This window comes from Crocodylus porosus, unplaced genomic scaffold (assembly GCF_001723895.1).
Source record: "Crocodylus porosus isolate Cpor-Errol unplaced genomic scaffold, CroPor_comp1, whole genome shotgun sequence".
Lineage (NCBI taxonomy): Eukaryota > Metazoa > Chordata > Crocodylia > Crocodylidae > Crocodylus > Crocodylus porosus.
Genome location: NW_017728943.1, coordinates 9040214 through 9053885, shown reverse-complemented (window position 1 = coordinate 9053885; position 13672 = coordinate 9040214). Strand labels below are relative to the sequence as shown.

Here is a 13672-nt window from a genome sequence, read left to right as displayed (position 1 = left end):
CCCCAGTGTATGCAATAAAGGTGTGTCACTACCTAAGAACCTGTACTAGATGACTTTTTTTTTTCCTAGGGGATTTTTTTGTTTCCACTAGTCAAGGGCAGTGAGGCATTGTGGGGGAGGGAATATTTGGGAAGGATTCTGAGGGGAAGGGGCTTCTAGGGGCTGAAGGGGGGGGGGTCATGGGTATAAAGGGAGTGAGGGGCACTGTAGCAAAACCCCCAGTTTTTCTTTGTTTATTTTAAAATGCATTCCCTTCCCCAACTATTTCTCTCCCTCTCTATTCCCTTTAGATAAGTATAAGAGAACTAAGACATAGGATGAGGTAGCAAGTTGTATTTGTTTTGTTTTTTCTCCTTCTTTATAATGTATAATTATTATGTGTATATTGACTTATAGTATCAGTAAAACAGTAATATAGAACAGTATATGATTTAGGCCTACATATGTAAGTTAGCATAAGTCAAGTCAAGTTTCTATTTTGTTCTTCAAGTCTCCATCTTGTCCCCATGCCCTGCTGTGTAACCTATGACTCACACCTACCCCTCCAATGTAACTTGGTTCCTGAATGAATGGGAATGAATGAGGGTGCTTGAGAGACAATGACATTAGATCTAAAAATAGCTCCTTCTGAATGACCGAACCATCAAAACCAATACCTGGACCAATGACCCAGCCCTTGGAACCACCCTCAGCATTCAAGAAACAAAAGATGAGGCAACCCACCATTGTACCAACGCTACACATGCTCAGTAAGAACACCTGGAGCCCTCTGGAACAGGACTGGCCTTGCCTGGACAGGCCCTCCCCATAGGAGATCAGAGGTAGTCTGCCCCATAAAAAGCAGTCAGTCTTCACTACCCCTTAGCACACCCTCTCCATCTGGACCAGCACCACACCATATCACCTGTCCACCCAGAGGCTCTGCTGGCGACCCCAGTCTGGACAACACCTGCTGGACAAGGACCCCTTTCCAGCTTGGATAGGTAGCTGTTACCTCCACCCTCTCTTCAACCAAGGACTTGGACTCTGTTTCTCTTCCCTATCTGGACTCCAGCCCTTCCATTAAGTCTCTTTCTTCTGCTGCCATTGTGTGTGCTTGTGCATGTGCGAACCAATAAATTCATGGGGCTGTGTAGTGTGTTGTTTGTTTAATAAACCTGTTATTTTGAAACCCTGAGTTGGGGGTTTGTCTGTTTTCTGACTGTTTCCTCCTTGCCACCACTTATCTGCCCCACAAACTCCCAACTGTCTGCCTCAGTTTCCAGCCCCAAGCTCCCAGGTTCCTACTTATCTCCTCCTTGCCACCGAGCTTTTTCCCTTGCACCAGTGACTTTGAGTAACCCTGGGGCCACTTGACCTTGAGTAACCCCCAGCCTCAGTTCCTCAGCCCAGTTTCTTTCTAGTCTACTGGTTTTAATCCTGGTTCCAGCAGCTTTCACTCCCTACACTTTCTCTCTCAACTTAACCTTCCCAGGTACCCCAAACGCACACATTACACGCCATACCATTCAAGTTAGGAATTCACCTGTGTGTATGTATAGGTGGGTGGTGTGTGTGTGAGCTGGTGAATATGTATGTCATTGTGTGCGTCATATACAAATTAGGGATCTGTGTGTGGGTTTTGACAACTGATTGTTGTCTAATTTTTGGTGTGTGTATGTGGTTGAATTGGTGATAGGTATGTATGTGCCTAGGCTGGCTTGGGGGGGTGTGTATGTGATCCTGAGGGTTGGTCTGACCCCACAGGTCAACAGCACTTCGGGGCCATGGTGGAGTGTCTGGACCCACGTGACCAGTTCTGTCCATGGCAAGGCTGGGGATGACAGCTTCATTCCCCTGGCACTGGGTGCCTGCTCCAACCTCATGCACCCCACTCCCAAACTCAATGATATTTGTTTTTGCTTGGATCTTAAACTGAATAATAAACTACACTTAAACTGAATAATATAGCCTTAAGCCTGAAGTGTATTAGTAAAGCTTCTAGTGTCTTCTCAATTAGAGAAAAGTCCGTGTTGTATTATGTGATGATGTACCATACCACCTACATAGCCCTGTTCAAAATTCTGGATCTGCCCAGAATTGCATCCAGCAGAAAATTCATTGTCCCTTAGGAGGCAGGGGAGTTTCCATCACCACCTACACTGGGGTGTTGCTGAGGGCAGGAGAGAAAGTGATCATAGAATCAAAGAAGTAGGGTCAGAAGGGACCTTATAGGTCTTCAAGTCCAACCCCCTGCCAGGGCAGGAGAAAAAGCAAACTGGGCTCAAATGATCCCAGCTAGGTAGGCATCAAGCCTCCTCTTAAAGACCCCCAGGGTAGGAGCCAGCTCCACTTCCCTTGGAAGTTGGTTCCAGATCCTAGCTGCCCTAACTGTGAAGTAGTTCTTACGGATGTCTAATCTAAACCTACTCTCCAACAACTTGTGGTCATTATTCCTTGTTATGCCAGGGGGCGCTAGGGAAAACAAGGTCTCTCCCAAACCCTTCTGGTCCCCCCTAGTGAGTTTATGATGGTCATGGTCTGTAATGGTCCTAGTGGAATGCTTAAGAAATCTTCTGAAGTATCTCACTCCCCAACTGTGGTGGTTATGCACCCTTTTCTGCCAGTGCTGCCCACTCTCAAGGTGTTCTATCCCCACATCCCTGCTAAGGGAATTGTGAACACTGCATGGCCACAGTAAGGCCCCATCTCTACTCCCACACATCTGTGTTATTAGTTATGCCAGGGCTGGATGGTTTCAGTTCTGTAACTGGCTCTTATAGTGGCAGTAACACTGGTCCATGCTCTGACAGTTAATCAACATAAGGAGGAAAGCTAGAAAACCAGGTGAACAGTGATTCTGGACCTTTGTAGTGGCTTTCATATACAGCAATCAACTATGCATTTTTGGAGGGGGTTTCTTTTATTTCCAGATAAATTAAAAAACTATGGAAAAAAGCAAAGTATGGGTAAGAAACAGGGAACAGCAATTCTCTGTGATATTTCAAAGCTGAAATGATTTCTTGCACAAAATAGAAAAAACTGCATATTGCCCCTCCCCCACAAAAAAGGTAAATTCCTTCCATTTAATGGAAAACAGAATCCTGACATCTCTTTACAGCTATACAAATATAAGCACATGAAAGTTACAACCAAGAAGTTCCTTTTCTCTGAATATTCTTCTGTAACATGGACATGGGAGACTCTTCACTTGAGAGGGAATATTTGGCAAATCCAGAAGCCTTTTTGCAATGACATCCTTGTTTTGCCCTCCCAAATAAAAATTCATAACATCTATGCAAAAATGTTCTCAAATGATTTTTATGATGTGTGTAAGTTCCTGAAATTTACCAGTGTTGGGAAAGAACAGCTCTTTTTAGGGATTTTCATCTATATTCTTGATCAACTGAAAGTTTTCACAGTGTAAGAAATTTTAGCAACAACTCTACTACCCCTGAAATGTTCAGGCATACTGCGTGTCTGCATTAACACAAAAAACCACACTAAAATGTCAGCAAAGCATGCTATGGGCTGTTCACACCACAGCGATTCAAACAGAAACTCTCTCCTGTTAAGGCATATGCTTGTCCCTGCAACCCCCAAACCTCTGATGAAGGAAGGCAGCACATCTGCTGGTCATTTACCAGGGTGACCTACTTCTGTGCACCAGCAATCAGAGAAGGATCCTCAGGCCCTGCCAATACATCTTCTACACAATATTCATAATAGTCCCAATATGCAATACCCATATTCTTTTTTGTTTTTTACATATTGCCTTGTTTGAGGAAGAAATTGTAGCAGGATACAATTCTACCACAGTTGTTCTGGAGCCAATTAAATAATTTCACCACTAAGTAAAGGACGCCACAGTGAGTAATATCAATCAAACTATGAAAGCAAAATATGCTATTGCATCTGAAGGAAAGTGAACTACTAATTCAAATGTTTTGATGGATCCTGGCCAGTTACCAAAAGATTAGGACTGCAATATCAAGGAGATCTACATCTGACTGAGCCCTGGGCTCTCCACGTATTTGAGGAGGTTGTAGAGCTGGAAACGCTCCAAAGAAGAATTGGACTAAACTGAACTGCTGTAGATGGGTTAGCTTGCCATAGAAAAAAATGACTTATTGCTAAAAACCAGAAGCTTTAAGTATTCAGCCAAAAACTGAAAAGCTTGGACAAAACCGAACTTTTGGCCAAAAATTATTGGCCAAAGGATTTAGGTTTCCTGGCCAAAACTTTTCAACTGCTTGATTCTTCAAGAAGGCCTCAATGTTGTGCAGACCTTTAGTTAAAATTTAATTTGGTTGAAAACTCACTTTTTTGGTGAAAGTCCATTCCAACAGGAAACATTTGTCCAGTCCCATCTGCTCCTGGAATTCAACATGGCTGACAGGCCTCATACTTGGCCTCAGAAGGTGCTCATGTACCTCCAGTGCCCTTGAAAGCCATGGGGTCTAGGTCCAACCCAAGTTTGAAACACTAATCAATAATATAGTCATTTGTAGTTAGGGTTCTATCAATTCCTATGTGTTCATCATATCCCATAAATGTTTAGGATTGCTTCAAAGTCAGGCTAGTTGTAAAAATGTGGAATGAACTGGATAACATTCAAATCAACTTTTCACCCAAAAGTTCATGTCATATTATTCCTAAAATACAATCGTTTTCATGTTCCTCCTCTGCCTTTTTTGGCTGCAAGTGCCTATATAACCAGAAGAAAGGATGGTCCTCACACTACTTCCAGCTCAAACAAAAACAAACAAACAGAGAGAGAGAGACAGACAGACAGACAATGAAAATATTGCAAGGAAGGTCTCTTTACTCAGGGTCTGATTCTGCTTCTTTTGAAATGATCGCAAATTAGGGATACAGCCTCTGAATCAGAGCTTTCCTAGATCTTAATTGCTGGAGGCTGCAAGCAAGAGAGAGAAACGGTGGAAAAAACCCTGGTTGAACCCAGTTAACTCTGCCTTTTGGCATCCTCAAAATGCTGCTAACTTGAAAAGGAGCAGCTTTCAAGTTTTGTAGGAATTTAAATGTTTAACAGAATCTAACTCCCAAACAGTTCCTGATTAAATTTGTGGGTCAATTTTTATAAAATATATAAAGCAGGTACAAATCCATAGTATATTTATTCAAAAAGATTTAACCCTGTTCTACGCAGGCACCTGGGAGGTGCAGTTGACATGAAGAAAACTAGGCATATATTAAGATTTCAGCCATTAACATAGCTGTGCTGGAACAAACCCCTTGTGTGGACACAAATGAGACTAATGCAGTGGGGGTTGAACAGGAGCAGTTAACCCTTATCTTGACTAAATTACCAGTACATAAGTGTAAAATCAGTGGTTTAGCTACGGTAACTAGAATCTATAGTGTAGGCAAGGCTTGAAATATACAATAAGAAGTGTCCATTTGTACAACAGATACCATATAAGTTAAGTGTTCTGGTCAAAGTCTTCTGTCACGCTTATTTTATACTGAATCATGACGTCAAACATGGTAGTTGAACATGGCTTCATCATCTCAGTTATTTCCAGAGCATTTGTGTTGTCACAGAACACCTAAATGGATAGGTTGGATCCAGAAGGGGAAACTACCTCCTACTGCTACTGTCCCTAGCCAAGCTCAGCTCCCCACCCAGCCACTTCCCATGCAACCCAGCTGTAGCAAGGCAAGGGTGGCCAGAACAATGGTGGTGGGCAGGATCTCCCTGACCCCTTCCTGCACCATATGCATGAGTAGAGAGAGGGACCAGGAAATGGGAGGAAAGAGAGGAGTGCCATTGAGCATGGAAGGGAAGAAAGGGTGTGCCAAGAGTGGGCAGGGGATGGGTTCTTTCCTGATTTGCAGACTGCTGTTCCTACAGCAAGGTCCACAAAGCAGGGTACAATCCCACCACTGCACTCCTTCTGGATCTACTATATCTAGGTGTTGGCACATTGCTCAGAGATTAGACATGTTGCATGCTGTTCTAACAGATAATATCTCATTGCCATGGTAATTACACATTATATGTATATAATCACAGAATTGTATTACTCACACAGAAGGCATATCCTCACCACACTATTCACAACGTGATGTTGCAAACTGTGGGCTGTTACAACTCTATCTGTACACTGATGTCATCACCAAGTTATTCTCCATCACAGGTGATTTTCACAGTAGCCCAATCTTCTGTTGTACCTACATCATCCCCATGCCCTTTTCACAGTAGTTGTGTCATGACTGAAATTGGAAGTACTCCTGGGGGAAAGGGTGTGGAAGGAGAAACATACAAATAAGTCACCTGTTCTGTCCAAATAAAGTGAAATAAACCTTCACCACATTCCTTCCCTGAGAATTAGCTCTCAGTCAAAATTTTCCCTGAGATTTTGAGGCAGGGTAGAGTTTTTTGTAGTTGTTGTTTTTACCCTGGAGTGGGCCTTTGAATCCAAAACCCCACAAATAAGAAATAGGCCTGCATGAAAAAAAATGTAGTAAATGAATACAGCAATTTCTATTCCAAACCGTAACACATGGCTATTTTGTCTTATCACAATAAAAGTGCACATTTTCCTGCATTTAGCTATGGCTTACAGCACCTGAGGAACAATTAACAAGCAGTGTCACAAGTGGTCTGAATGGGATGGCCCTTCAGTCAATAAATGAGATAAAATATACTTATTTGATTATCATCTCATCCATCCACTTTCTTATCTCTTGGGTCTCTGCAGTGCTGGATGCTGAATTTTATTCTACAGGGTATCTTTTAAATATCCAAGCAATGGAGCTTCCAACCGTCCTTTGGCACGATGTCCTAAAACCCTTCCATTTTGGAAATGTTTCATGATTGTCAGCATCAGTTTTCCTTTCATTCCCTTTCATTCAGTTTCTTTCCAATTGCATTCCTTGGAACAAGAACAATTCCTTTCCATCCTTGGTATATGTACTCTGAAAGTACATGTAGGCAGCCTTCATGTGCTCGCTGCATACCTGCCAGAGCTGCAGGTAGCTGCTTCTTCTTCCTCACCTGCACAAATGGAAAAAGGTCAAGGTTGACAGAAATTGTTCTACCATCTAAATGCTCTTCATGCTGTGGGAGTGCTTCTGGGTTGTAAATGTCTTCCATTCAAATATCCAGCAGCATTCTGTTCAGCTTCCTAATTGAACACCACCATGAGCCCATGAAAACAACTGTTTCAGGCTCATGTGTCCTTCAGGGTAGTTGATCACAATATACAGAAGAGTTTGAGTACCATAGGATGCGTTTTTGAACTCCAAGGTGGTGAACCACAAGCCCCTTGCAGTTCTTACTAAGTAGCTTCAAGTAGAAGGAACCCAAAATATGTTCTGCATTATAAAAAGAGAGGAATGTTTCCCAACCAGCACCCTGAGTTACAGCAAGAGTGGTAGCATATACTCCCAGAAAGGCAGGAGATCCAGTCCTTCCTATATGCACAAACCTCTCTCACAGAACAGTGTAATCGGTGGTAAGACTGTCCACATCAATGCCAGCCACATTGGCATATAGTTCAGGCACCACCAATTCAGGCACCTGCAGCACAGCATGATCATTGCTGGTCTTGGTTGCTTTCTGCAGGTACTGGAGCAGCTCTGCAGGGGAGGGCCGGTCAGTCACATTCCATTGCCAGCAGGCTTGCATGATGCCATACCTGCAAGAAAGAAAAAGAAGCCAGGAATGAGAATACAAAGATATTTTTTCCCAAAAAAGTTCTCTGCCCAGTCCACAGAGGATGTGAACTGTCACAGCCCCAATGCCAGAGCTGTCTCCTATGCTGTAACAATGCAGACTTTTGCCTGTGGAGGTCCCTACTTCAGTCTCTCATGTGATGACCAAGAGGCACCTCCACACTTACATGACTGGCTGGCAGCTGGAAGGCCGCTTCATGATGTTCCGTCTCTGCAGATGCTGCAAGATGTCAGGAGGTGGCACCTCAGGGTATGGGGGAGCCCCTGAGAGTGGAAACAAACACCACAATGGAAAACAATTACCAGAGTCCAGCTCCTACAAAAAAAACCACCTCCCCCACACACATAAAAAACAAGCCAGGCTCTAAACTAAGTTTCCCCAGCCCCTTCTAAGAAATGTTCTCTGACTGAATGACAGGTTGTGCAAGGGTGACATCTGATGGCTGTATAAGATGATTGCACAGAGCACAAGCAATATCCAATAGTAGGGATTTAATCTGGCGAAAGATGAAATTCAGGGGCTTGATTTGTGAGGTGAAACAACCTAATATAATTTGACCATGTGTCTAGTTAGGAGAAGATAGGCAAGCTCGCAGACACTAAATGCTTCTCTGTGGGAGTATCTACACAAGCATATTAATGCAACACAATAAACTCTAGTGCTTATCATGCCAGATTTTATTGCTCCTGGGTGCCACATCTTCACATGCACCCAGGACCACAGCACATTGAGCCAGGTTGGAGCAACCCCAGGTGGCAGGGAGTCCAGGAGTTCATCCTGCCAGCCCAGGGGAGCTCCAATGCTGCTCAATATACTGCAGAAGGGCTGGCTGGGGCACAAGGGTGCTTTAGTGCAGGGCTTCCCAGCAGGCAGCCCCCTCACTAAAGCATCCTCATACCAGCCAGATGGGTCAGCATCTACACATACACTACTGCAGGGTTTACTCCAGCCTAATAGCCCTGTACATGTAGATGCGAAGATGTTTACTGCAGAGCTCATTAGTTTACTCTGCAGTAAACATGTTGTGTAGATGCACCCTGTGGGTAAGAGACCATCACAGCTTCTACAACAGAACTTCAGTCAGAGGCCTGACAGCGTAGAACAATTCTCAGCCAAGGTGCTGCAGCACCCTGGGGTGACTTGAGATCTTTGAAAGGGTGCTGTTCAGGGCCACACATTATTAGCACTGTTAAGTGTGCAAATCTGATTCACAAAATAAACACAGTGATTTCAAATAGGAAACCACAGTGTTACATGCATTCGGACCAGTTGTGGTCTGAGTTCTTCGCAATGTCTGTTTTTAGCCTTAGATACCTAACTTTAGTCTTCCATGGCCCTAACTTTTGTCTTAAGATATTCAGTCCTTTCCTCCCTTAGGGTTTTAGTTAGTCCCTTACCTAACGTAATCATCTCATACAGTAAGATTCCAAAGGACCATCTGCAAGAAAAACAAAATGCCAGTTACAATGTTAGGTGTTATATTCCCATTCTTGTCTGAGAACAAATGAAAAAGCAAGGTAGCTAATTATAAAATGCATGATAATGATACGGGGTGGGGGGGGGATATGAGCTAGAGAGATGATTGGTAGGAGAGAGGAGCTGAGTCATACAATGGAACTGGTAATTAATCACTCTACACTGGATGTCAGAGCATGGAGGGTAGAGTAAATGATAAGTCAGGTCTGACAGCCCTGTGAGATTTCACCCCTCCTCGAAAATCATACATGTCTGCCTTGATGCTGGGAGGTCTCTTCAGGAGTCGCTCCGGTGCCTGCCACTTGAGTGGCACAATCTGTGTGATGGACTTGGCCCCATAGGTGTGGGTTTCATAGGCTAGGCCTAGCCCACAGAGTTTGGCAGTGAAGTCATGTTGGAGCAAGACGTTCCTGGCAGCAATGTCACCATGGACAAGTTGCTTTTGCTGGAGAAAATCCTGGGGGAAAAAATAAATAGAGTCCAGTGGGTTTCTTAGCTGGTTGAAAACTTCAATTCAACTGTGCCCTTTGCCCCACCCACAGTACTGGGGGCTCCAGCACCTACCTGTGTGGCAAGTTTACCTGGCATACCTGCATAATAGCAGGAGGAACATTTGGCTGACGAAAGATATTCTTCAGGGACTAAGCCCAGAAAATGCAACATAATTTTTGCTTCCTTGAGGCCTCTGGCCTTTCAGACAAAGTTCTATAGGAAACAGCTTTCCCCACTTACTGAAAAGTGGTCACCTGTGTAGAAAATATTAACCAGGAGTTGGGAGAAAGGGGAGGGAGGTGTAACTCCTGGTTGAACTGGATGGAAAAAACTCCCACACTGGAGATTCATGGCCCTTGTGAAAGTACACTAAACAAAAAAATGCCCACTCCTACTAAGTGGAAAAATCTGTCTAATGACATCTTTTTTCTCTAATATAAGTTAAATCCACTAATGGAAAAACTATTCCTTTTTCACTAACAGGCAGGTAATAGCCTCTGCAATTTCTGAGTGACAGGAATGAGATGCCTTCCAGTAGAGGGGCACAATAGAGGGAAAGCCCACTAGAAGGAGAAACCATTGTCCTCCTAAAATTTTCCATGTTATTTTTGGCTTGGCTTCACCTTTTTTTCCCATTTCATCTGTACCCTCTTCTTTCCCTCATAGCTTTAAATGAATGTCTCCTGAATAAAGATGGAGGAACAGGAGGGCATGTGAGCTTTCCCTAATAATGAATTCTAAACATTGTTGCTTAGCATGAAGAATTCACAAGCCCTTTTTCAACAAGGAGAAATATTTTTGTTTGTATTCACATACTACCTGGGCATGTCTACACAAGACGCTAAATGCGCCAATTCCAATGTGTGTTAGCGTGTCATGGCAAAAGCCATGCTAATGAGCTAATGTTCAATAGAATTAGTCTACTGCACATTAGTGTCACAAACCCCCCCCCCTCCCCCCCCAATGTTCCAGTGCTACTGTGCAGGAGCACAGAATACAGTGCATTAAGTTAATACCTGTGGGAATTTTTACATGTGGGGGGCAGTGAATTAAAGAGCTTCAGTGTCTCCTTTATCAGCTTCCCCGCACTGCAATATGGCAGCTGTGGCACTTGAACTAAAAGTCATTCGACAAATTTTAGTTCAAGCACCCCCACTGCCATTTTTAAGCGTGAGGATATGAGACGGGGGAGGTTGCTGGAGTGCAATAATTAACATGCTTCAGTAGACTCAATTAATTGAGTCTGCTCTGATGCGCTGTAATTGCAGTGCATCAGAGCAGCCTCCACTCTCATGTACAGGTACCCTGTAACTACAGGTACTAAACTTAATGTGCCATAATTGCAGCACATTAATGAATGTGTTGACATGCCCTCTGGTTATTCAAACCAGTATTATACCTCTATTACACTAGGTGTTGTATAAATGCTTAGTAAGGGAAAGTTTGGTCCCAAAGCATTTACAGTTTAATTACACTGGACAGACAAAGAAAGGATTATTATTCCCCTTTTACAGACAAAAGTCTGACACACACAAAGACTAAAGGCCTAAAAAAATGGAAAGAGCCTAGAGAAAAGAAGACTTAAGCACCTAAATGCCAGTTAGGAGCCTAATACTTGTTTGGATCTGTGTTTCTCTAAATTTTTCTCTACAGTGAGAAAGGATCTTAGATTTTTGGAAGAGTAGTCCCCTTCCTGAACCATACATTCATTGATTCATAGATTGTAAGGGCTGGAAGGGACCTCACAAGATCATCAGGTCTAGCCCACCTGCACTAGGCAGGAAAGACAACTGGGGTCAGGTGACCCCAGCGAAGTAACTGTCCAATCTCCTCTTTAAGATTTCCAGGATAGGTGATTGCACCACCTCTGGAGGGAGTTTATTCCACATTCTAAACACCTTAACTGAGAAGAAATTTTTCCTTGTGTTAAGCCTGCAACTGTCTTCCAGGAGTTTGTGGCCATTACTCCTGGTTTTCCCGAAGGGTGCCCTGGTGAACAGTTATTCGCTAAGTCCTTGAGGTATTCCCCTGACATAGCAGTAAGCTGCTACCCAGTTCCCACTCAGCCTTCTCTTTTTTAGGCTGAAGAGACCCAAGTCCCTCAGCCTTTCCTTGTATGGCTTGCCTTGCAAGTCTCTGATCATACGGGTGGCTCTTCTCTGGACTCTCTCAAGCTTTTCCACATCCTTGTTGTGTAACCATCACTTACTCCATTTTCATTCTTAAATGTAAAACTCTAATGTTCCCTGGGAATGAACTGCTGTTTTTTCAAAGTAAATATCAGCTTCTAAGATTACAGCAAGTAAACATATAGATTGTTATGATATAGAATGAGAATAACTCTTGCTCTTTCAAGTGTTAATAGCACCACATTTAAATAAAAATAAGATGACCCTGGATCTTTTCTTACTGGAGCCAGAGGGAACATACTCCTTTGGAGTTTTGCTTCTTCTGTAAAAATAGCATGCATTATTTTTGGCAGAAAAAGTTTGCCTGTGCAATCACTTAATGTTAGAGGATGTAACTCTGGATTTCTCCTCCTTTGGCTCCCTGTGACCTCAGAATTGAAGCCAAAAAGAAAGATAAATGCACCACATCTGCTCAGACTTACCAAAGCTGCTGCAACTTGCTGCCCAACCTTATAGACCTGTTTCTCAGTGAGGTCATATGGGATACCATCCATTGTCATTACATCCTAGAGACAAAGGATTGAGCAATACATCAGACAATCATCCTAGCAAGGAGGAAAGGTGTGGATGAACCCCAGCTTCTTTCTAATGAAATGGAACCATACCTTCTAACACCGCTCTTACTTTATGCCCCATAGTCCATTAGCATTATTAGCTCACCTTGAAAGAGCAGATGTTTATAGACAGTTAGATTATCATCTATTGATAATGCCTGGGAATTGGAACAAGCACCCAAACAGAAGTAGTGTCAGGGTGAATAGGTGATTAAAAAGCAAAGGTGACGGATAGAAGGTTTTGTTGACTTGGGTGGATAGTGGGAGTTAAGGATCGGAGTGTATAGCAAGGATGACAGATTATGGAGTTGCAAGGATGGAGGAAAGATGAATGGATATCATGTGTGACAAGAGTGGAGAGAACTGGAAAAGGAGATGGAAATATACATAGTCAAATAAACCACAAATGAAAGATGAGTAGAGAAACATATTTATAGATATGGATAGTTGGATAGGTGAAAAGAGCCAGACAAGACATGGATACTTAACAAGCTGACCTGACATATAACAGTGTTCAGTGAACATTTGGTGCTTAAACACATGCAAGTGTTCTTCTTTATTCTGCGTCTGTTTTCTACTGGCCCTGCACAGCAACAAATGCTCCTCAGGCCCCCACCAAGACTGTGCCTGGGAAGCTTAGCTCTTATAGGGGCAGGATCAGGTCCTGAAAGACATCTTCAGGTTCCTCCAGATTGACCATTACAAGACCTAAAAATCAGCTGCCTGGCCCCAGTGATGGGAGGAAATGGAGTTAGGTGCCTGGGCTCCTCGTACACTCAATGAGGAGAGTCAGGTGCCTCCAGGGGATCATACACAAAAAGCCCCACCTGTTACGTGGGAGCAGCCTAGAGTTGGCTAGTGGGAAAACTTAAACAACAGGGAGATTTGGAACAATTTTCAAAGGACAGTATTTCCAAAGCTCCACACCTCCTTGGAGTTTAGTCTTTTGGCTGAGGCCTAAACATTAGTCACTCCTAACCAGCTGGGATTCAGTCTTCTTCTGAAGACAGGTGCCCCACTGAGCAGGCCTCATTCTTGTTAAGAAGTGATAATGATAGAATGACCCATCTTTTACATAATATACTAGTGTCAGGGAAATATCTTAAAGCTGGTGCTGCCATTACAGGGAGTTGAAACTGTCAAGCACAGACAGGCCTCCAGCATGTGCCCCCTGAACGACCTGCTAGCTGTCAATCACAAGTGACCTACTTTTTGTCCTGCGCAAGCTCAGTGGCCTCACAGCTCTCACTCTCGCGCAGGCTCAGTCAGAGTTTCAGTGA

General features: G+C 43.4%; 1 protein-coding gene across 1 annotated transcript in view; it reads right to left on the bottom strand.

Annotated features, from left to right (window-relative positions):
- Positions 1-5098: 5098 nt before the first annotated feature.
- STYK1 (serine/threonine/tyrosine kinase 1) overlaps positions 5099-13672 on the bottom strand; it is a 31937-nt gene continuing 23363 nt past the window's right edge. The window contains exons 6-9 of the mRNA XM_019548571.1: positions 9406-9614; positions 9079-9119; positions 7848-7944; positions 5099-7643 (exon numbers count right to left, since the gene is read on the bottom strand). Of these exons, the coding sequence (XP_019404116.1) occupies positions 7439-7643; positions 7848-7944; positions 9079-9119; positions 9406-9614 (552 nt within the window). The 3' untranslated portion in view covers positions 5099-7438. The remainder of the gene's footprint in view (positions 7644-7847; positions 7945-9078; positions 9120-9405; positions 9615-13672) is intronic.